The 24,085-nt window shown below is 31.4% G+C and overlaps 2 protein-coding genes across 2 annotated transcripts; both read right to left on the bottom strand.

The window, feature by feature from the left end:
- Window positions 1–7,690: 7,690 nt before the first annotated feature.
- Window positions 7,691–8,561, bottom strand: LOC132751440 (prostatic spermine-binding protein-like). Its single transcript, XM_060741593.1, has 2 exons — window positions 8,557–8,561; window positions 7,691–7,979 (listed from the first exon to the last, which is right to left on the bottom strand). The coding sequence occupies exons 1-2, from the start codon at window positions 8,559–8,561 to the stop codon at window positions 7,691–7,693; spliced, it is 294 nt and encodes a 97-aa protein (XP_060597576.1).
- A 4,177-nt stretch (window positions 8,562–12,738) lies between these two features.
- Window positions 12,739–13,027, bottom strand: LOC132751439 (prostatic spermine-binding protein-like; the record flags this gene model as incomplete). Its single annotated transcript, XM_060741592.1, has 1 exon — window positions 12,739–13,027. A coding segment is annotated over one exon (289 nt), but the record flags the coding sequence as incomplete, so codon positions are not given.
- Window positions 13,028–24,085: the final 11,058 nt, after the last annotated feature.

The following is a 24,085-nucleotide window of genomic DNA, read 5'->3' as shown; positions in this document are numbered from 1 at the left end:
AACAACAACAACACACATGTCTTGCTTTATTTAGAAGTGTTTTTTCGTCGACAAAAGGAATATATTTTGTCACCTGTCATTTCTAAGAGTTACCTTCTAAACTTTATATATAAATATATCGTCATATTTTAAATCAATTTCATCGTCAAAAAATATGGAAAATAAATAAATTTCCTAAATATAACAACATTACATCGGGGTACTTACAGCGGTTTATCCACAGTGAGACATTTGAATTGTAAGGTAAATGAGGTAACCCAACAGGAAATCAATGCAGGCATATTATAAGAAAGTAGCCGCCATTTCAAATGCAGATAACAGGTCTTATGTTTCTGTGAATTACTTAAAAAATGGGAAATACAAGAGCGTTTAGTATATTAGGTTTTGTTTGTCAATGGTTTCCGATGAAGATTAAGGTTATACTGGTCAGATACGATATTAATTTATGTAAGATATCACATGATATGAAAACAGGGGAAAAGCAAAACAGTCAAAATCAAAACAGTCATAATTAAACTTTCAAAATATCAAATGCGCATATTCATAAAGATATTTTAATTTCATTTTAGAGGTAAGGTAAGGACTGTATAATATCATCAAGTACCATTATGTTGATTGTTCTAACCGATAAGAGGCTCAATTTTGTCAATTAAACAAAATGTTTATTTTGTTTGCCTTATTTGATACAAAAGGACTTTTAGGTTCATTACTCATTACTTCATTACTCATCTATTTTATAGGTTTATTTTTCTATGTCACTGTCATTTATTTTTTGACTCATTTGAGACATTTTGCATTTTAAGGTAACGTCACCCAAAGAAAAATCAACACAGTTTTAATTTTAGTATCTAGCCACCATTTTAACGCGAGGATGATTAGTTATATATGTTTGTGAATAACTTAACAAATTTTAAACACAAGAGCCTTTAGCCACCAAAATTGATTTATTTAGATTTTGTTAAGCAATGGCGTCCGATTTAAAGTCAGATTTAGGTTTTACATATGGTTTGACAGGTAAGATACGATATATTGTACGCTGAAAATATCATGACAAGAAAATAAAGGAAAAAGCAAAACAGTCCAAGACTTATTTTAATGCTTTTATATGTTATTCATTATTATACTTTCAAACTATCCAATGAGAACATAAAATGTTTCGTTAGGCCTAGATATAATCAATTATCATTATGTTGAAATTGTAAATGGGTTCGTTATTTATTATGGGGTGTTTTTGTTTATATCACTGACAATCATTTTTGACTAAAGTATATTTTACTATGCAGGCTTTGGGAGCAGAGTGTGATTTGATTTTGTAAAATTTATCATTTTAAAGATATTTAGCGCTTTTACTGTAAAGTCCCTGAATTTTAATTACAAATAAAAAAAAATCCGTTATTGTACAAGTTTGACTTCAGCAACATCCTTTTTATCAAATCGTGAAAAGTGATGCCATTTCGACTGTTTTGAATATATTATACACAATATGGAATTGCTTAATTAAAACGATTAATTTTAAGGAATGTAAGTAAAATGCTTAAAAAACTAAAAAATTGAAAGCTTACTTATGAAAAAAATGCAAAGTCCGTAATGATTCTATAGATAATTTTGGGTTATAACAAAAACGAAATGCCTGGCGTTTTAAGAAGTCTGTGATTTCTTCGACAGGAGATAAATTTTTTTATATCATCATATTTTATATCAATTTCATCGTCATAAATGACATTACATAAACTATGAAAAAGAAAAAAAATCTTACAATCTTAACCACGTGACACATGAAATCAATACAGACATAATTTTAGTAACTAGCCGCCATTTTAACGAGACGGTAATAGTTTTATTTTCTGTCAATTAAATAAATTGGGAAATACAAGAGAAAATAGTTTTTAGGTTTTGTTTTACAATGGCTGCCGATTTAAAATAAGATTTATGTTTAATTTACAGGCTCTACAGGTGTTTTTACAGGTAAGATACGATTTATATAATATGTAGAAAATCACATGGCATGAAAATTAGGGGGAAAGCAAAACAGTTCAAAAATATTTAAATGATTCAAGAAATATTATGTTGATAGTTTTAACCTGAAAGAAATTAGGCTTCTAATGATATAAATTTTGTATGCGTTATTTGATTCAAAATGACTTTCGGGTTAATTACCCATTTATTTTATAGGTTTATTTTTTCTATGTCACTGCCATTTATGTTTGACTCATTTGAGGCATTTTGCATTTTTACAAAGTGAATCAACTCAGTTTTAATTTTAGTATCTAGCCGCCATTTTAACATTACGATCATGAATTTTATATTTTCGTAAATAACTGAAAAAATTGGAAATACAAGAGCCTTAAGTAACCAAAAATGATTTATTTAGATTTTGTTACACAATGGATTTCTATCTAAAGTTAGATTCAGGTTTTACATGTGGTTTTACAGGTTACGATAGATTTTCTTACGTATATATGACAAAAATATTAGGATAGAAGCAAAACAGTTCAAAAGTTATTTTAATGCCTTTATATTTTGTTCATAATTATATATTCAAAATATTAGGTGCGTACATTCATAAGTTATTTAAATTGGCTGGTTAGGACTGTACAATGAAACCTTGGTATAATTAAGTATCATTATGTTGATTATGTTATAGCATTCATAATTATTTTAGGTTTTATTTTTCTATGTCACTGGCACTTACTTTTCATTTGAGTGGATTAACTAGGCAGGCATGAGGATCGGAGAGTGATTTGATTTTTGCAAAATTTATGAGTGTTGAATTTATACATTAAACAGTGCACAATACTTTATAAATATTTAGCGCTTTCAAAATATACTCCTTGGATTTGAATTCTCAATTAAAAAAAACCGTTATGGTACGAGTTTGACGTCAGCAATATCCTTCAGGATTACACTTGTATAGAAACTCGTGTACTGATATGTAATAAATACAATGTAAGTAACCTTTTCTTTAGAGCAATACAGTGAACATGCAGCCACAAATAAAATACATCTAATGGAAAAATTTGATGAATATTTCTAATTCATTTTGTACAGTCTTTCTAAATTTTTTATTAAATATATTTCTGTTATGCGCTTATAAATAAGGTGTAAAGAATTATACATTGTCAGTTTTATTTTGTGGCTGCTATTTGAATTATATTATGTGACAGGAAGTTACAATAAATAATTATTTGCAGACGGTTAAGAATCTGAATATTTGTTTAGTATTTTGTTATTCAATTCTTAGTGGCGATTAAAAAACAACGTTTGTATCACTCTGTAGTCTTTGAAACTGTACATGATGATGAGCCTGAAATAGATTAACTGAAATTATAGTGCCTATAATAATATTTGAAAAATAAATATCAATTGCAACAGTCGGAATGTTTCAAAACATTAAAACATAAATACGTATAGAAAAATGAAATTAAATTATGGAATTATTTGACCTTTGCATCATCTTAAATTATGGTAAAAGAAAAAGTTTGGGAGAAACAAAATAGACGTAACTGACCTCATTGTTCATTTTTAGTTGTATTGAATTTGAATATTTTGTTTATTTCAATGGCAGATAATTCCAAATAAGCAATGTTTTATTTTTTCTGCATTCCATGTAGTTGACGATTATGCAAAACTTCAAGAACCGGTAATAACAAGTTTGTTTCTATTTTTTTTTCTAAATCAAGCCACGCCAATTTTCTTTTAAAATGAGCTATTATATTATTTGACAATATATAATTTCCCAATTTTAACGGAATGAAGCGAACGCAAATATTTTTGAATTCAATGTCATTTCATATTACGACAAAGGATTTAAAGAAGAAAAATAAATCAATAGTAAATATGTACGTATCGTGTTACCTCATCATAAATACGTATGTCGTTGTATTGTCGTAAAGTCGATACATTAACATTAATATTGAAATCGGTTTTTCCACCTGTAGCCTCTATTAGTTGAATTTTTCATAAAATACAAGAAGTATTGGGCTGAAAAATAAGTTCGACAATCAACGTTAAATGGCGATGATATTATTAATTTTATTCAAATAATATGAATGATCGCTTGCTTTAATAATTAAAACTAACAATTCTAGTAGGAGAAAAAGTCAAACCATCCATCCTTATTTCTGTTAATTAAGGCGATTTATGTTAGACCTGCCTCTGTGAAATGTAAGCTGCCGCCATATTAAAAATTTGTGTATTTCACAGGAGGAAAATGATTGTGTTTTATTCAGAGGGATGCTATTTGTTTTATTAGTCATTCATATTTTTAGAGGTAAGAAAACTTATTTGAGGATTGTTACAGACAAAAAATAAGTGTTGATAGATGTGTATACATTAAAATAGCGGTAAGAAAAATTGAAAATATGGAATTTTTGAAAGGCCGCCTTACAAACGCTATTGTCGTATTTTTATGTTTTGCATGGCGCCCACAGAGCAAAGTGTGTATCTTTCTTAAAGAATTGTGGTTGGTATGGAGTGAGGTTGTCTTACTAAAGACTTTTCGCGTTACAGATCTAACATGTCATTACAGATTCCTGATGTCTTGGCATATGTTCTTACATTTTACAATAGAAACAAAGCAAGCAAATGTTATAAATTTTTTCATGCTATAAGTGGTTTTAGGTCATTTTACTGATATCTTTCCGCGTTACGACATGTGCCCTCATTTATGACATCATTAAGTTGTGATGTCATATTGTGTTTGTTGTAAACAGGTAATGCTAAATTTGATATTTACATAATATGAAAGAGAGATAGATAATTTCATAAAAAATATTTCATGATATACAACATATTATAACAATTATGTTGAAATTTCTTTCTCAATGTGCAGAGGAAAAAAAGATACATGTAAAATACCCTTACAACACACACATATATCATAATAATTTAAATAATGTTCACATTTATTCAATATTCACTTTTTAGAACTAATATGTACTGATGTCATATAGTGAAGCATGTTCCTGACCAAATACAGCCTGAAACGTCAAAATCTATGTATGGAAGAGACATAAATTATCAGTCTAACGCCTTTCTTAGTATATTCGATTATCATTGGATGTCCATGATATACGACAATATCTTCATTATTGATTTGTACATTTAAGTATATACATAATACCTCCCCCCGCACACCTTTTGGCTGAGGGGTTGAGGTTGTTGCCTTAAAGGGGTAAGGCATCAGCATTGCAAAGTATGCCACTGCAGGAGGCGAAAAAATCGGTCGAATAACTTGAGTCTATGTATCACTAAACTGAAGCAGGTGATGCTCATTTGACCGCTGGTGTTACTTTATATTTGTTACACCGGTGGTTAGCCAAACTCATCTGTCCAGTTTCGGCGCCATATGACTGAATTTGTGTCTGTACGTCATGAAACCAAACAAACCAAAAATCATCCAACTATGGTCGTTTTTTATAATATTGGATAAAAATATCATCAAAAGGTACTTTTCTTATTTTTATATCATTCCACATTCTTATTATTATTGAGGTAAGTTTGAAAGAATCTGAAAACTCTTTTCCTTTATAATTGTGCAGTTACAAAACAATTACAATGCTGTAATATTGTGTAAAATATTAGGTACTTGTTATCAATTTTACATTATTCGAATTTAATTTTAGATATTCATTCAAATGTCTATTTATGTATGAAAATATTTGTTGAAAAGCCTGTTAATAGGAGTATTCTTGGAATATTTCAGATTTATTAAAATTGGAAAGGAATGTCTGACATTCTTCAAAACCCTAGCTTTTTGATATGGACGAAAGGACCGGCGGCTTTAGAGGCAATGAGAAATGCTCTGAGTGGTCATATTCAAGCTGTCTGGATAGATCATTTGGAAACATTTACCCTTGAAGAAATAAACCATTTAGAACAATTTATCCACGATATGAATGTCGGCTTTGCTGTTGTCAAAAGAAACAAAATAACAAAAGAAAAGGAATGGGTAATCACATGTAAACATCACCTTTGCGAAAGATTGTTGAAAAGACTTATTGAAATACGAACGAACAATAAGTCCAAAATCATTGTGTGGAAAACAGGTAAGTTTTCTTTCTATGTTTCTGAACGGCAAAAAAATATTAAATTATGTATCAGTGTTTAATTTACCAATTTTAGGATTGCATTGCAGGAGTAGGGTATGCCATTATAGAGTCTAATGAACCAACATAAAAGAGCACATAAAAACCTGGCCAACAAGTTTTGCATAAATTAATTTTAGCTTGACTTTTTTGGAACAAACATTCGATGTATTGCTACAGTTATCTTGCCCGGTGACAAGTTTTACTGGTAAAAGAAAACTAAGTTGCTTCTTCTTGCTATTCTAGGTACAAGCGGGTACCTGAGTAGAACCAGGGATCGTCCCTAAGTTTTGTTCCTTACATATAAACGTCTAAAAAATGCGTAACTGATTTTCTATATGATGCTTTGCTTTCATCCTCCTTTTGATGTTAAGCTAAATACTCCTTCACAAAGTTCACACCTTCAAAAGATTATTATATTGTGAATACATTTATACATGTTTTCTTGAACATGGTTGTTGTCAATGTTTACTCTTCAACTTAACAGTACACAACTCACATTTTAAGCAAAATATTGCGGATATTTTGGAATTTGAATTGACATTCTATTTTATACATTGTTAAATTGAGCTGATTTGACTTTATATTCTACAAGAGTGACTTTTATAACAGTGACTGACCAAATGTTCATATTGGAAAATGTAAAAGGAAAATAATAATTATAAAATTGAAAAGAAATATTGGTAATGCAAAATGTGAATATATTTTCATTTTTACCTGTTCGCTCACTCTAAATGCTTGAATTGGCTAAATGTCGCTTACAGAATTTAAAGTACGAAACACATTTTGCATATTCTTAGTGATACAAATAACTCTGTTATAAATAAGTATCAATGTTACAATAATTTGGCTATAGTTTGATGAGCATTTGATTCATTTTGAAACTTATATATTTCTTCCAGGTCTGTGTATTTGAAAATTTTATGTTTCATGTCATGAACGTTGAGAAATTTGAGTTCAAAATTGTACGTTCAGACGGTAAGACAAACGGAGGGAATTAATCCATTTTTTCAACCAAAAACATTTTAAGCAAATACTAACAAGTGACAGGAAACCGTTGCAAACTCAGTTTTCATTGAAATTGTTCTTGGTTTATATTCTTTTAAAATTTATTTACATCCAAATATATTAAATTTTATAAACCTTAAAATGCGCTGTGAATATAATTTTATCTTAATTAGTTTAGAAAAACACAGGGAACTCGGAACACAAAAGAACGGAAAGTGAAAACAAATGGGTACTGTTTTAGTTATCGTTTGCTCTTTTTAGCTAAGTATTATATAAGCAAAATAAATAATTATTGAATGACAAACATTTAAGAAAGTTTCACTTCTCGCCTACATGTAAATATTTGGCAAACAAAGGCATAATGATTTATGACTGAAATGTTTATGACTTGTTAAATTATTGATATCTTGATTTAACTTGTGACAAGAAATGACCGATTCGTATAAATACACTTACTTCTGAATTGGTTATAAATGAATGTCCTGATGGGATGCCGTGTTACAACGCAATACAGCGTTGTCGCAAACATGTTTTTACCAATTAACATAACAAATCGTATTACCCCCGTCACAACTTACACCATCATCAACATCGCATCAATCACCATCACCACCATCTTCATTACCACCGCAATCAAAACCATCATCACCACCACCATCATTATCATCATTATTGCAACAAAAACAGTCACCATTGTCGCCACCATCACTATAATCATCCCAACTATCTTGATCACCATCCTTACAAAAATCATCATCATGATCTTCACCATTACCATCACCATCATCATCACAATAGCAATCATGCCCTTCGCAACCGTCACCATCACCATCTTGATTACCATCACCGTAACAACCACCATAAACACCACCATCATTATCATCACTATCATCATTACAACAAAATCAGTCACCATTGACGTCACCGTCATCCCTACTATTTTGATTTTCATCCTCACAAAAATAATCATCATCATCACAACACCATTGTCATTTTGTATAGTCTTTCTAAATTTTTTATTAAATATATTTCTGTTATGCGCTTATAAATAAGGTGTAAAGAATTATACATTGTCAGTTTTATTTTGTGGCTGCTATTTGAATTATATTATGTGACAGGAAGTTACATTAAAGAATTATTTGCAGACGGTTAAGAATCTGAATATTTGTTTAGTATTTTGTTATTCAATTCTTAGTGGCGATTAAAAAACAACGTTTGTATCACTCTGTAGTCTTTGAAACTGTACATGATGATGAGCCTGAAATAGATTAACTGAAATTATAGTGCCTATAATAATATTTGAAAAATAAATATCAATTGCAACAGTCGGAATGTTTCAAAACATTAAAACATAAATACGTATAGAAAAATGAAATTAAATTATGGAATTATTTGACCATTGCATCATCTTAAATTATGGTAAAAGAAAAAGTTTGGGAGAAACAAAATAGACGTAACTGACCTCATTGTTCATTTTTAGTTGTATTGAATTTGAATATTTTGTTTATTTCAATGGCAGATAATTCCAAATAAGCAATGTTTTATTTTTTCTGCATTCCATGTAGTTGACGATTATGCAAAACTTCAAGAACCGGTAATAACAAGTTTGTTTCTATTTTTTTTTCTAAATCAAGCCACGCCAATTTTCTTTTAAAATGAGCTATTATATTATTTGACAATATATAATTTCCCAATTTTAACGGAATGAAGCGAACGCAAATATTTTTGAATTCAATGTCATTTCATATTACGACAAAGGATTTAAAGAAGAAAAATAAATCAATAGTAAATATGTACGTATCGTGTTATCTGATCATAAATACGTATGTCGTTGTATTGTCGTAAAGTCGATACATTAACTTTAATTTTAAAGTCTTTTTTTCCCACCTGTAGCCTCTATTAGTTGAATTTTTCATAAAATACAAGAAGTATTGGGCTGAAAAATAAGTTCGACAATCAACGTTAAATGGCGATAATATTATTCATTTTATTCAAATAATATGAATGATCGCTTGTTTTAATAATAAAAACAAACAATTCTAGTAGGAGAAAAAGTCAAACCATCCATCCTTATTTCTGTTAATTAAGGCGATTTATGTTAGACCTGCCTCTGTGAAATGTAAGCTGCCGCCATATTAAAAATTTGTGTATTTCACAGGAGGAAAATGATTGTGTTTTATTCAGAGGGATGCTATTTGTTTTATTAGTCATTCATATTTTAGAGGTAAGAAAACTTATTTGAGGATTGTTACAGACAAAAAATAAGTGTTGATAGATGTGTATACATTAAAATAGCGGTAAGAAAAATTGAAAATATGGAATTTTTGAAAGGCCGCCTTACAAACGCTATTGTCGTATTTTTATGTTTTGCATGGCGCCCACAGAGCAAAGTGTGTATCTTTCTTAAAGAATTGTGGTTGGTATGGAGTGAGGTTGTCTTACTAAAGTCTTTTCGCGTTACAGATCTAACATGTCATTACAGATTCCTGATGTCTTGGCATATGTTCTTACATTTTACAATAGAAACAAAGCAAGCAAATGTTATAAATTTTTTCATGCTATAAGTGGTTTTAGGTCATTTTACTGATATCTTTCCGCGTTACGACATGTGCCCTCATTTATGACATCATTAAGTTGTGATGTCATATTGTGTTTGTTGTAAACAGGTAATGCTAAATTTGATATTTACATAATATGAAAGAGAGATAGATAATTTCATAAAAAAATATTTCATGATATACAACATATTATAACAATTATGTTGAAATTTCTTTCTCAATGTGCAGAGGAAAAAAAAGATACATGTAAAATACCCTTACAACACACACATATATCATAATAATTTAAATAATGTTCACATTTATTCAATATTCACTTTTTAGAACTAATATGTACTGATGTCATATAGTGAAGCATGTTCCTGACCAAATACAGCCTGAAACGTCAAAATCTATGTATGGAAGAGACATAAATTATCAGTCTAACGCCTTTCTTAGTATATTCGATTATCATTGGATGTCCATGATATACGACAATATCTTCATTATTGATTTGTACATTTAAGTATATACATAATACCTCCCCCGCACACCTTTTGGCTGAGGGGTTGAGGTTGTTGCCTTAAAGGGGTAAGGCATCAGCATTGCAAAGTATGCCACTGCAGGAGGCGAAAAAATCGGTCGAATAACTTGAGTCTATGTATCACTAAACTGAAGCAGGTGATGCTCATTTGACCGCTGGTGTTACTTTATATTTGTTACACCGGTGGTTAGCCAAACTCATCTGTCCAGTTTCGGCGCCATATGACTGAATTTGTGTCTGTACGTCATGAAACCAAACAAACCAAAAATCATCCAACTATGGTCGTTTTTTATAATATTGGATAAAAATATCATCAAAAGGTACTTTTCTTATTTTTATATCATTCCACATTCTTATTATTATTGAGGTAAGTTTGAAAGAATCTGAAAACTATTTCCTTTATAATTGTGCAGTTACAAAACAATTACAATGCTGTAATATTGTGTAAAATATTAGGTACTTGTTATCAATTTTACATTATTCGAATTTAATTTTAGATATTCATTCAAATGTCTATTTATGTATGAAAATATTTGTTGAAAAGCCTGTTAATAGGAGTATTCTTGGAATATTTCAGATTTATTAAAATTGGAAAGGAATGTCTGACATTCTTCAAAACCCTAGCTTTTTGATATGGACGAAAGGACCGGCGGCTTTAGAGTCAATGAGAGATGCTCTGAGTGGTCATATTCGAACTGTTTGGATAGATCATTTGGAAACATTTACTATCGAAGAAATAAAACACTTAGAACAATTTATCCACGATATGAATGTCGGCTTTGCTGTTGTCAAAAGAAACAAAATAACAAAAGAAAAGGAATGGGTAATCACATGTAAACATCACCTTTGCGAAAGATTGTTGAAAAGACTTATTGAAATACGAACGAACAAGAAGTCCAAAAACATTGTGTGGAAAACAGGTAAGTTTTCTTTCTATGTTTCTGAACGGCAAAAAAATATTAAATTATGTATCAGTGTTTAATTTACCAATTTTAGGATTGCATTGCAGGAGTAGGGTATGCCATTATAGAGTCTAATGAACCAACATAAAAGAGCACATAAAAACCTGGCCAACAAGTTTTGCATAAATTAATTTTAGCTTGACTTTTTTGGAACAAACATTCGATGTATTGCTACAGTTATCTTGCCCGGTGACAAGTTTTACTGGTAAAAGAAAACTAAGTTGCTTCTTCTTGCTATTCTAGGTACAAGCGGGTACCTGAGTAGAACCAGGGATCGTCCCTAAGTTTTGTTCCTTACATATAAACGTCTAAAAAATGCGTAACTGATTTTCTATATGATGCTTTGCTTTCATCCTCCTTTTGATGTTAAGCTAAATACTCCTTCACAAAGTTCACACCTTCAAAAGATTATTATATTGTGAATACATTTATACATGTTTTCTTGAACATGGTTGTTGTCAATGTTTACTCTTCAACTTAACAGTACACAACTCACATTTTAAGCAAAATATTGCGGATATTTTGGAATTTGAATTGACATTCTATTTTATACATTGTTAAATTGAGCTGATTTGACTTTATATTCTACAAGAGTGACTTTTATAACAGTGACTGACCAAATGTTCATATTGGAAAATGTAAAAGGAAAATAATAATTATAAAATTGAAAAGAAATATTGGTAATGCAAAATGTGAATATATTTTCATTTTTACCTGTTCGCTCACTCTAAATGCTTGAATTGGCTAAATGTCGCTTACAGAATTTAAAGTACGAAACACATTTTGCATATTCTTAGTGATACAAATAACTCTGTTATAAATAAGTATCAATGTTACAATAATTTGGCTATAGTTTGATGAGCATTTGATTCATTTTGAAACTTATATATTTCTTCCAGGTCTGTGTATTTGAAAATTTTATGTTTCATGTCATGAACGTTGAGAAATTTGAGTTCAAAATTGTACGTTCAGACGGTAAGACAAACGGAGGGAATTAATCCATTTTTTCAACCAAAAACATTTTAAGCAAATACTAACAAGTGACAGGAAACCGTTGCAAACTCAGTTTTCATTGAAATTGTTCTTGGTTTATATTCTTTTAAAATTTATTTACATCCAAATATATTAAATTTTATAAACCTTAAAATGCGCTGTGAATATAATTTTATCTTAATTAGTTTAGAAAAACACAGGGAACTCGGAACACAAAAGAACGGAAAGTGAAAACAAATGGGTACTGTTTTAGTTATCGTTTGCTCTTTTTAGCTAAGTATTATATAAGCAAAATAAATAATTATTGAATGACAAACATTTAAGAAAGTTTCACTTCTCGCCTACATGTAAATATTTGGCAAACAAAGGCATAATGATTTATGACTGAAATGTTTATGACTTGTTAAATTATTGATATCTTGATTTAACTTGTGACAAAAAATGACCGTTTCGTATAAATACACTTACTTCTGAATTGGTTATAAATGAATGTCCTGATGGGATGCCGTGTTACAACGCAATACAGCGTTGTCGCAAACATGTTTTTACCAATTAACATAACAAATCGTATTACCCCCGTCACAACTTACACCATCATCAACATCGCATCAATCACCATCACCACCATCTTCATTACCACCGCAATCAAAACCATCATCACCACCACCATCATTATCATCATTATTGCAACAAAAACAGTCACCATTGTCGCCACCATCACTGTAATCATCCCAACTATCTTGATCACCATCCTTACAAAAATCATCATCATGATCTTCACCATTACCATCACCATCATCATCACAATAGCAATCATGCCCTTCGCAACCGTCACCATCACCATCTTGATTACCATCACCGTAACAACCACCATAAACACCACCATCATTATCATCACTATCATCATTACAACAAAATCAGTCACCATTGACGTCACCGTCATCCCTACTATTTTGATTTTCATCCTCACAAAAATAATCATCATCATCACAACACCATTGTCATCACCTTCATTATCATCATTATTATTATTATTATTATCATCATCATCATCATAATCATTATCGTCACCACCACCGTCATCGTCCTTTTTCCCAGAATAACAACTACCACCCCTATCATTATCCACAAATCAACTATCATTGCCACTCGCCATCATCACAATACCACTACCCTCTTATTTCAAACATCATCACAACCACCATTTTTAACATGGGCTTATTCAAAATCCATATAAATTAGAAATGAAAATTAAGTTGGTCAAATTTACCTTGAGCTACTATTACCTTTTAAGCTTTTTTATTTAGACACCATGGTGCAGTTTTATCAACAAAGACGGTCGTAACTGCGATCTTATCTTACGACCGCTACTTACGACCGAGATGACCGTTTTATGAACACGGTCGTACGCCTTCAGTCGCAGCTAAGACCATTTTCGGTCGTACGACCGTATAAACAGTAACCATACACAGTCGAAATTACGTTTCTGGTCACGTGATTTCCCGCGCACCTGTCAATGTAAACACGACTGCGGTGTATGCCTCGACGAAGTAGCTTTAATAACGGCAAAGCATGGGGGATGAGCATAAAAGGACATTAAAATAGGTTTTGTTTCCAAATTAACTCAATAAAGTACAAAAAAACGATATGTTTCTTTTTGTGTTAGAATGCTATTACTTTTCTAATAGAAGATTTTTTTTTAGAAAATTTATTTACACGGGATTCATTGTATATTGATCTTTATTTCATAAAAAGGTAAACCATTGATAAAAACAAAAGATACTTATTTGCATATCAAAATATAGAGATGCATCAAAAAGGAGGACGTATATCCGTCTACAAAACATGTTAAAGACGATGTCAAAATTTTTAAATGCCTTCTGCGTGTTAGGCACATAACTCCTAATAAAAGCGTTAGCGTCATTCTGGCCATCCTTAAAAACGGCTAAGGATAGAATTAAAAATCCTGTAACTATTTTTTTATGGTTTTAAATCATAAATATGATGCTCAAATTAAGATGTATCTATATTGTAGGTTACATGAAAGACAATTTCATGTAAATAAAGTGAGGTAATAAAAAATATTTTCTATAAAGTTTAAGTCAAATTTTACAATATTGATTGATTGATTGATTGATTTTCTTTAGACTGGGCGGTCAAGGATAACCTACGAAAGTGCAAGCACTTATTTCCAGTAGGGTCCTCAGCAGACTCTAGAGACAGCTTTGAGATACAAAGGAGTCATGGAACTAGTCCCTAGCTCTTATTGAATAGATAGATCCCTTGGTTCTTTTAGATACTCAGTGTATAGCACTGATACATGCGAGGATTACCTGGGTTTCTTACCAGTAAACCTCTTTGTAGATGGGAAACACTGAAAATGTCTCTGAAAATCACAAGGGTGTTACCCAGGATCGAACCCGGAACCTCTTGAGTGTCAGTCAGTGGTCTAACCAAATGAGCTATCGCGCCACCTATATTGCTACTAACAAATGAATGCATATAATTCAATGATTACATATAATATGCACATATATTTGCAGTACATATTTTACAAATTCTTTGACGTTTGAAAATTGTTTTATTTGCATTATTATGTACATATATATAATTTCACTTAGTGTGGTTTACTACTTTGATCACAACATGACAATGTAAATATATCCCTTACACCCCTGTAATATAATACACAGATCGGTAAGAATATTTTGAAATATGTCAAAGAACGTGATAGTATACACCATTATGATCTGGCAACCGTATAGTATCTTGTCCTAACTGTGTGAGTAAAGCAAAAGGCTTTCAATGCAAAGCTAGTATTTTAAGATATTTTTACTTTGAAGAAGGCCCTGTTGATGTTTGAATGCAGAGACACCAAACAAAGTTCAACCTGTCTGTGCTTTCATGTCATTGAATAAGTTACAGGTGGCACAGCTTGAATTAAAAGACAATATGTACAAGGCTCTGAGGTAAAATGCTAAGCTTCATCTGCAATTTGAAGAGTTTTTCTTAGCAGTTAAGATTAAAGAAAAGTTGAAAATAATATGGCTGGCTTATTTGTGAATGTAGCTAGAGAACAGTAAGTGTTAGAATGATACAAAAACAATTATTATTATTCCAGTATGACATATAGCACAGTAAATTATGGCATTGAAATGACATGTTACAACACTTTCGATTCTAATTCATATTAATTTTTAATAATACCTGTTTAGAATTGATGTACTTTAAGATTGTTTATTTTCATTATTGTCCCTTTTGTGTTATTTTCTTTGTGTTTTAATATTCATTCCAACAACTTTTAATGCATTCAAGTAACAATAAATCAATAAATATCAATATAAACTCATATGTTACATTGATTTATCACATGTTATTTTACTTTCAGATGAACTCTAACACATAAATCTTTGTTTTGTAAAGTCACTTTACTCCAATTGAATACATAGAAGAACATCATTTTGCTGTGTATTCATAGACAATTAAATATACAGTCAGTACATACATGTACCATCCAAGGTATATATTTAGAAGCAACTTAAAGACCTAAACTTATGCATATTGTTTCATTAATCATTAAAAGCATTCACATAAAGCTTCTTATATTTAGTTCCGCCCATTGTTTTCTCGTTTAGGGCACACGCTTTTTATTACTTAGGGACCATACGCCGCTTTTCATGGAATGGCACTACTGTGTCACATTGAAGGTTCCATGATAACCGCCGTATGAACACATCTGCGGATGTTTCTAAATTCAAAATTTTACTATTTCATGTTTAAATGTTGAATTCTGCTTAAGCCGGTGCTAGGGGGCGTGGACGGTAACTTGCACTTTCCAGTACCGTCCATGAACAGGCTCAATCAAACCGAGCCTGCAACATTTTCAATTTTGCCGTGTTGGACTTTCTTTAGGGATTCTGTATTTATCTATTTTATGATCACATCCGTGTTATTTGTGCCGTGTGGCGGCTGTAAAAAGTCTCCCCGTACATTTAATCAATGATGTTATATTTTCGATCCTTGAAGATCGTTCAGCACGACATTATTGTTGTGCTTGTGGTATTTTTAGTTTCAACTTTTCGGCATTTTCTAGTTGGGTGGTTCCAATATTCCTACTTGAATAATGTTGAATCACCCTTAGGATATGTTGCCTGCTTTTTAAATTTGTCTTTTGACGTCTTATCTGTGATACGCAGGCTTCATAACCTCTGATCCCCTTTCAAAATTCCATTTTATTTAGTTCCGCCCATTGTTTTCTCGTTTAGGGCACACGCTTTTTATTACTTGGGGACCATACGCCGCTTTTCATGGAATGGCACTACTGTGTCACATTGAAGGTTCCATGATAACCGCCGTATGAACACATCTGCGGATGTTTCTAAATTCAAAATTTTACTATTTCATGTTTAAATGTTGAATTCTGCTTAAGCCGGTGCTAGGGGGCGTGGACGGTAACTTGCACTTTCCAGTACCGTCCATGAACAGGCTCAATCAAACCGAGCCTGCAACATTTTCAATTTTGCCGTGTTGGGCTTTCTTTAGGGATTCTGTATTTATCTATTTTATGATCACATCCGTGTTATTTGTGCCGTGTGGCGGCTGTAAAAAGTCTCCCCGTACATTTAATCAATGATGTTATATTTTCGATCCTTGAAGATCGTTCAGCACGACATTATTGTTGTGCTAGTGGTATTTTTAGTTTCAACTTTTCGGCATTTTCTAGTTGGGTGGTTCCAATATTCCTACTTGAATAATGTTGAATCACCCTTAGGTTATGTTGCCTGCTTTTTAAATTTGTCTTTTGACGTCTTATCTGTGATACGCAGGAATTCTGCTTAAGCCGGTGCTAGGGGGCGTGGACGGTAACTTGCACTTTCCAGTACCGTCCAAGAACAGGCTCAATCAAACCGAGCCTGCAACATTTTCAATTTTGCCGTGTTGGGCTTTCTTTAGGGATTCTGTATTTATCTATTTCATAACCTCTGATCCCCTTTCAAAATTCCATTTTATTTAGTTCCGCCCATTGTTTTCTCGTTTAGGGCACACGCTTTTTATTACTTGGGGACCATACGCCGCTTTTCATGGAATGGCACTACTGTGTCACATTGAAGGTTCCATGATAACCGCCGTATGAACACATCTGCGGATGTTTCTAAATTCAAAATTTTACTATTTCATGTTTAAATGTTGAATTCTGCTTAAGCCGGTGCTAGGGGGCGTGGACGGTAACTTGCACTTTCCAGTACCGTCCATGAACAGGCTCAATCAAACCGAGCCTGCAACATTTTCAATTTTGCCGTGTTGGGCTTTCTTTAGGGATTCTGTATTTATCTATTTTACATGCATTCATGGTAATAATTGTAAATCACTGACTGTCCCTTTGTGACCATACTTAAGTTTTATTTTTATACATGCGCATCAGCATAACAAAGTTATTATAGAATGTATTAAATTGTTCATAATGTACCTTATTCAATATAAAGACCTTACAGATATTGGTAAATTAATAAAATGTTTAAAAGTCTATATAACTTTCTTCTTAAATAATGTTTTCATCAGATAGAATTAGTCCTTCAAACTATCTTTAGAACTTATATGTCCTTTGTTGGCCATATAACAAGGTCACAACTATTTCATATGAAATGCATGAACAGATAAATATGAAAATGTATAATTAAAATGAAATCCTTATAAACTAAATGTGAATAGCTTTTATTCAAAAATTATGTATGTCTTTGTAACATGTGAATTTGTCAGTCATAGTGTTTGAGCTTTTAAAGAAGTTCTAACTGGTGATTTTTTATATTCCCCTATAACTGTCAAATCTGTGACAGTGTAAGGTCATTTTACTTTTATATCACTGTTTCTAAAATAATTGTTTCACTACTGACCTTGATGATATACAGCCACATCATTGTTAATGCCCTCTTTAACAAACATATTGATCAGCAGATGCACCAAATACTAGCTATTCATGCAGCCAAATATATCTGTATGGAAAATAAGATAAAAATTCAGCTACAATTTCATAGACTCTATATAGTATGTACATGTATAAACGAAAATCCTGAAATCCTGAAAAGAAGCCTAACTAGGATAATATCTACATAAACTTTAACAAACCTATGAGCAAATATTATAATGACTCCAACAAATCTAACATTACCACTACAATAAATAATACAATAGTATTTGTTTAAATGAGGAAACAAGGCACTAAACTTTTGAAGACACTTCACCCCCAAAAATCAGTAAGACATTTCACCCATCATCCCTTATTATTTCTAGAATAAATATTTCAACAACAAATAAACCTTTTATTTGTTAATTTTCTTTTGTTTAGTATTTTTCATTATAAAATATTTAACTCAAGGCAATTTTCAATATTTGTAACACTGACAAGTTAACTTGCAACATAGAATTTTGATATAATTATACCACCATTTTCTAAAACATTACAGTACATGAAAGACAATTTAAAGTATCAAAGTGACATAAAAATAGAGAAAAATCTGCTGTACAATTGTTGAAAAATATATAATATTATGTGTGATTTTTATCAGAACTATCAATGTACTGTCAATCTTGGACATACATATATGTCCCAGTATCAAATGAAGTGTGACAGAGATATATCTAAGATAGTAGGTCACCCACTTTAAATGACTGATACAAAATATGTTGTTCTAAACAATCAAACTTACATTCAAGTTTTAATGTGATAATTATTTTTTAGAAAAAATAGAATGTACTTAATTGATTATCATTAATATCATATAAATAATTATATTAGTGGAAAAGTAATATCTCTATTTTGATTTGGTCCATATTTATAATATTATATATCAAGAAATGTGTTAAACCAATGAATATATTAATCACTATTGATTATATTTCACATGTTCCACCTTAATTTGTGTAAAGCACATGACAACACATAACCAAAAAGGGTTGTGTAGTGCTTCAGAAAGAGGGCTGAAGTGAACTCTAAAACTGTCTTTATGTCTGCACAAGTTACTTATCCTTTGTTTTTCAATCCTCTTTTCATGTGATACACCAAATTGGATCTTAAGATGCTGATTTAGTTTAAACATATTTATTTCCCGAATATTTACATGATATACATAATACAATACATAAGAATACAAATATATAATATATTCAAAGAAAAGGACGAGAACGAAAGACTAAGTCTTATAAAATTCTTCTCCTTTAAGTGTCACTTTATAATGAGTCGATTTTATAATATTTTGTACAATTATCAGAAAAGTGGAATGTAAATATTTGAGACGAAGTAAACGTTATATTTATAAGTAATCATCGGGATAAGAATTAGAAATTATAATTACGGAAAGAGAAGAAAGGAAAACAAATAAAACAATAGGAAGAAAAAAGAAAGAAAGAGAAAAGAAAGATTGCTTCACTGTTTCACTTTAAGTTCAGAGAAATCGCTTTGATTCTGAGATAAAAGTATGAACATGTTTAAAGATATTGGCATTATCAGTATCTGTGATGTCCGGGTTGCCAAAAAGTAGGGTGTTGATGGTAATATCGAAATTATTTAGATTTCCAAAATATTTATTCTACATGTACGAAAGCGATTGCATTCAAAGAAGTAATGAAAGTTAGTTTCCATTTGACCATAATGGCGATGGTGATATATTTTTAAGAAACAAATGATTAATTAGGGAGCAACATTTTGTGCGTAACCTGGTGTGAAAAATTTGAAGTTTTTCTATCACCAAAATAAAAGCATTTTGGTGTAGTTTTCTTATCACGTGATAGATAATTTTTAAACATTGAAAGGGTTGGTAAATTCCTTATGTTAAGGGGTAAGTTGTTCCATTCACGAATTGAAGATGGGAAAAAAGAACTAAAGTATAAAGATGTTCTTGCTGAAATACCAATAGTGTCGTTTGAATTTCTAAGGTTGTAACGAGTGTTTGTTTGATACGGTATTGGTTCTGACAAGTATTCTGGTGCAAAGCCATGTTTGATTTTATAGAATAATGTTAATCTATGTTTATACGTCTTTGTTCTAATGTTTCCCAATTTACTTCATTATTTAAGTTTTCAATTGAAACTAGTCTTGTTGCACCAGACACTATTCTAGCACATTCATTTTGTATTTTATCTACGAGGTCAAGTTCATACTGAAATGAGTTTCCCCATACCACATCCGCATATTCAAGGATTGGTCGGATAAACGATATATAAATAATTTCAAGAGATTTACGGTCTAACATGAATTTCAGTTTTCTCATTATGTTCACCCGTTTCCATGCTTTTTCATTAATATATTCTATAATTATGTGAATGCCAGAGGCAATTGTGAGACAAAAATAATTATAAGTGTTTATGATATTTTACTTCAGGTATAGTTTGATTAAGCATTTGAAGTGGTTGTTGATATGAATTTCTTTTTCTAGAGACAATAAGGGATTCTGATTTAGACGGATTGAAAGTGATAAGCCATTTTTCTGACCATGCAGCTATTATTTCAATATCTGATTGTAATTGTTGTGCTGCAGTTTGTGGGTTTTCAATAACAAGATAGAGACTGGTATCATCAGCAAAAAGATTAACATTGGATTGAAGATCTTGGACTATGTCATTTATGTAGATGAGAAAAAGTAAAGGACCAAGGATCGGACCTTGTGGAACACCAGCTGAGAGAACACCCCAAGAAGATTTGGCATTTCTTAGAACACTGGCGTCTGCAGCTTATATAATCCTGAAACCATTCAAAGATTTTTCCAGATACACCATAATATTTTAATTTACAAAGAATGCCTTTGTGCCAGACTTTATCGAATGCCTTGCTTATGTCGAAGAATATAACTCGAGCTTCGAGACCGTCATCAAGTGCTTTGCAAAGTATGTCATATATATAAACAAGTTGATTTACAGTTGAATCCTCGGGTATAAACCCAGATTGCACAGGCGTAAGAATTCTATTCGCGTTCAAATGATTAAATAAATGCTTAAAGATCAGTCGTTCAAAAACTTTTTCCATAGTGTTGAGCAGTGAAATTGGTCTATAATTAGAAGGGAGAGATGCATCACCTTTTTTAAAGATAGCAGTAACATGGGCTTCCTTCCAAGAGGCTGGTACTTTACAGCAAGATAGAGACTGATAAAACAGATTAGTTAAAGGAATAGAGAGTTCTTTTGCGGCTTCACGCAAAATTTTATTACTAATACCGTCTGGTCCAGATGCTTTGTCGACTTTAAGAGATTTAAGAATATCTTCAGTTTCAGATGCAGTTAGTAAAAGATCGTTTATAACAGTGGACGTTGTTTGTGGACCTAGGTCAGGAACATTTGAGTCAGAATTATCAATATAGGTTTGATGTAAGAAAAACTCATTCAATAAGTTTGCCTTTTGGTCTTCAGAGAATACAATTTCCTGGGTGTTTTGATTTTGTAATGGGGGAATTGACGTTGTCTGTGTAGGTGAGATAAAAGATTTTAATATTTTCCACCAGTCTTTTGAAGATAACGATTATGCTGATTTCGCATATATGTACATGCTTTACCAAACAACAGTGCTACAGTTTCATTTGCATTCCCATTACACTACTGTACTGTAGGTTGTTGCCTTGTTGATTTCACAGTATTAACAATTGTCTTTCACCAAGGTACTGTAGCAACTTCATTGAAAGGTCTACAAAAGAACATACTTAACTAATTATAACAATCAAATTGGTTTTATAGGTTGACAATTAACACAATTGTTATTGACAATTGTAAGATCTAAATGATTTGTCCGAAATCTGCACTCTCCGAAATATCTGTACTAAAATATTTCGAAAAGAAAAGTAGGAAACGGTATAGAAAATTGTAAGAATCATTTGCTAATCTGGCTACAGATGTGACAGGAGTTTTATTTAACACATATACTGCAGTATTCTAAATTGAAAGTAATACAACTAACAATAGCTTCTTCATGAGAATTATGAACATATTAAACTAGAAGTGATTGTTGCGTCCCTTGGATGTTAAAATGGATTTAGCACTGTACATAAACATGTACGCGAAAAACTTACGTTAGTTGAAAACTTCAATTGTTTAAATATTTGTGTTTGAAAGTTCCGATCGGGAAGTATGCGAAAATGGCCGCCATCTTTAAGATCTTACGCCTACTAGCGACTGGTCTGAGGCAGCCTTAAAGTTACGACGTAAATCTACGACGTCTTAGCTGCGACCATGTTGATAAAACGCCACGTAGACGTAAGATCGTCGTACGACCAAATCTTAGCTACGACCGGGCGTACGATCGTTGATAAAACGGCACCCAGTTCATCAGTTCAACACTACATGAACAAGTATTTAAAACGCGCTCGTCATGGTGCCGGGTGCTAAGCTAATATGGCTGCAATTAGCTTAAAGGAAAAAGCATGTGGGGACCCTGTAAAGGTGTCACAGAATTGCGTAAATTTGTCTCTCTTCACTACAGTAAATATTCAAGACTTGAACCAAAAGTCTTGTGGCGCCAGCGGCTCAGAAACATGTGGTTTCTGTAAAACTTTTCAGTTTTATCACATTCGCCGAAACACACGTTATTTGACATAGTGGTGTCCAAAATTCGAAGTCGGGTATGTTATAGAATCATAAGATGCCAAAGTCGTTAAACCGTTTTATTTTGCCGTTAAGGGAATAAATGATCAACAACTCTTTCACACAAAAAAATGTGACACATGTGCTCTAGCGAAATTTAAACAGGCGATAATAATCATTTTATATAAGTATCTTATTAAAGCTTGTATGCAGTGTTATGTTTTTCATTAATCAGCGGCTTACTTTACTTTCTTCCGGTCTATTATTATGTCTCCTTCATTGCGTCTTTGTTATGGACAATTGGTGAAATTTCTACACTTTACGTTTGAATTTGAGTTGAATCTACAATAATCAAGACTTTTTCTTTATTTTTAATAAGAGATGTAGCAGTTTCTCAAGAAATTCTTCCCTGGTGTCTCTTTGTAAACACTTTAATATTTAAATTGATATCCCTGTTTTTTGCCCCCCATTTATATACAATCAGTGATTACATGTTTTACAAGGATGTTTGAATTTATTGTTCACAATTCTTATAAAGACACTTGTTGAAGTGATCAAAAATGTGGGGAATTTTCTACTAAATGTTATTTTTGATTTATGTAAAAACATGTGTCATTAATAGTTTTGGCTTTTAATTATTCACCAGGATTAGACAAGATTATTAGTTAATTAAGTAGTAAGCATTGTATTTAATATTTATGATTTTATCATTCAGGTACAGTAATTGTTATTTTTAAAAATAATACTTGATAATATTTAAAAAAGGGTTATTTTTAGTTTGATATTTGTAAGTTTATCTTCTCCTGAAATCTTTCTACATCTTTTATCATTATTATAGTATTTCAGATACTAAATTATATTCCAGAATGTAGAACAAAAGAAACGTTACCGAGAAAACCCTTGATTGGTTTAGCTGAGATATTTGATAATCATCGCACAATATGTAAAACATATTATTGGCATATTGCAAGCATGTTTATGTTTTATGGAAAAGAAAAACATGACACCTGTACCTACAGTCCTAATGATACAAATGTTTCATTGATTCTGAAAATGCTAAAAAACTGCACACTGTTTAGAATCGACGAAGAACAGTTGTATGAAAAGGTAACAATTTGTTATATTTTGTATATTATATATTTTACCTAACCTATTTTATACCATTTAATATGTATTTGTTATTTGTAAATTCAGAACATTTTATGGAATAAAATCTTTGATATAGAAATGGCGGTTTGCCTCAAGGAATCGTTAATTAAAAGTGCTTATTACATTTGGTCTATTACATTGAAATATATACATACATGTCACTGCGAAAAATATACTGATATACGGGAATATACGGTCCCGTACTTTTGACATATACGGGCGTGTACGGGATGTATTCGTCGAATA

This window comes from Ruditapes philippinarum, unplaced genomic scaffold (genome assembly GCF_026571515.1).
Source record: "Ruditapes philippinarum isolate M1 unplaced genomic scaffold, ASM2657151v2 ctg11144_1_1_1_1, whole genome shotgun sequence".
In the NCBI taxonomy this organism is placed as follows: domain Eukaryota; kingdom Metazoa; phylum Mollusca; class Bivalvia; order Venerida; family Veneridae; genus Ruditapes; species Ruditapes philippinarum.
The sequence above is the reverse complement of the archived record's forward strand: the minus strand, read 5'-3'. Positions and strand labels throughout refer to the sequence as shown.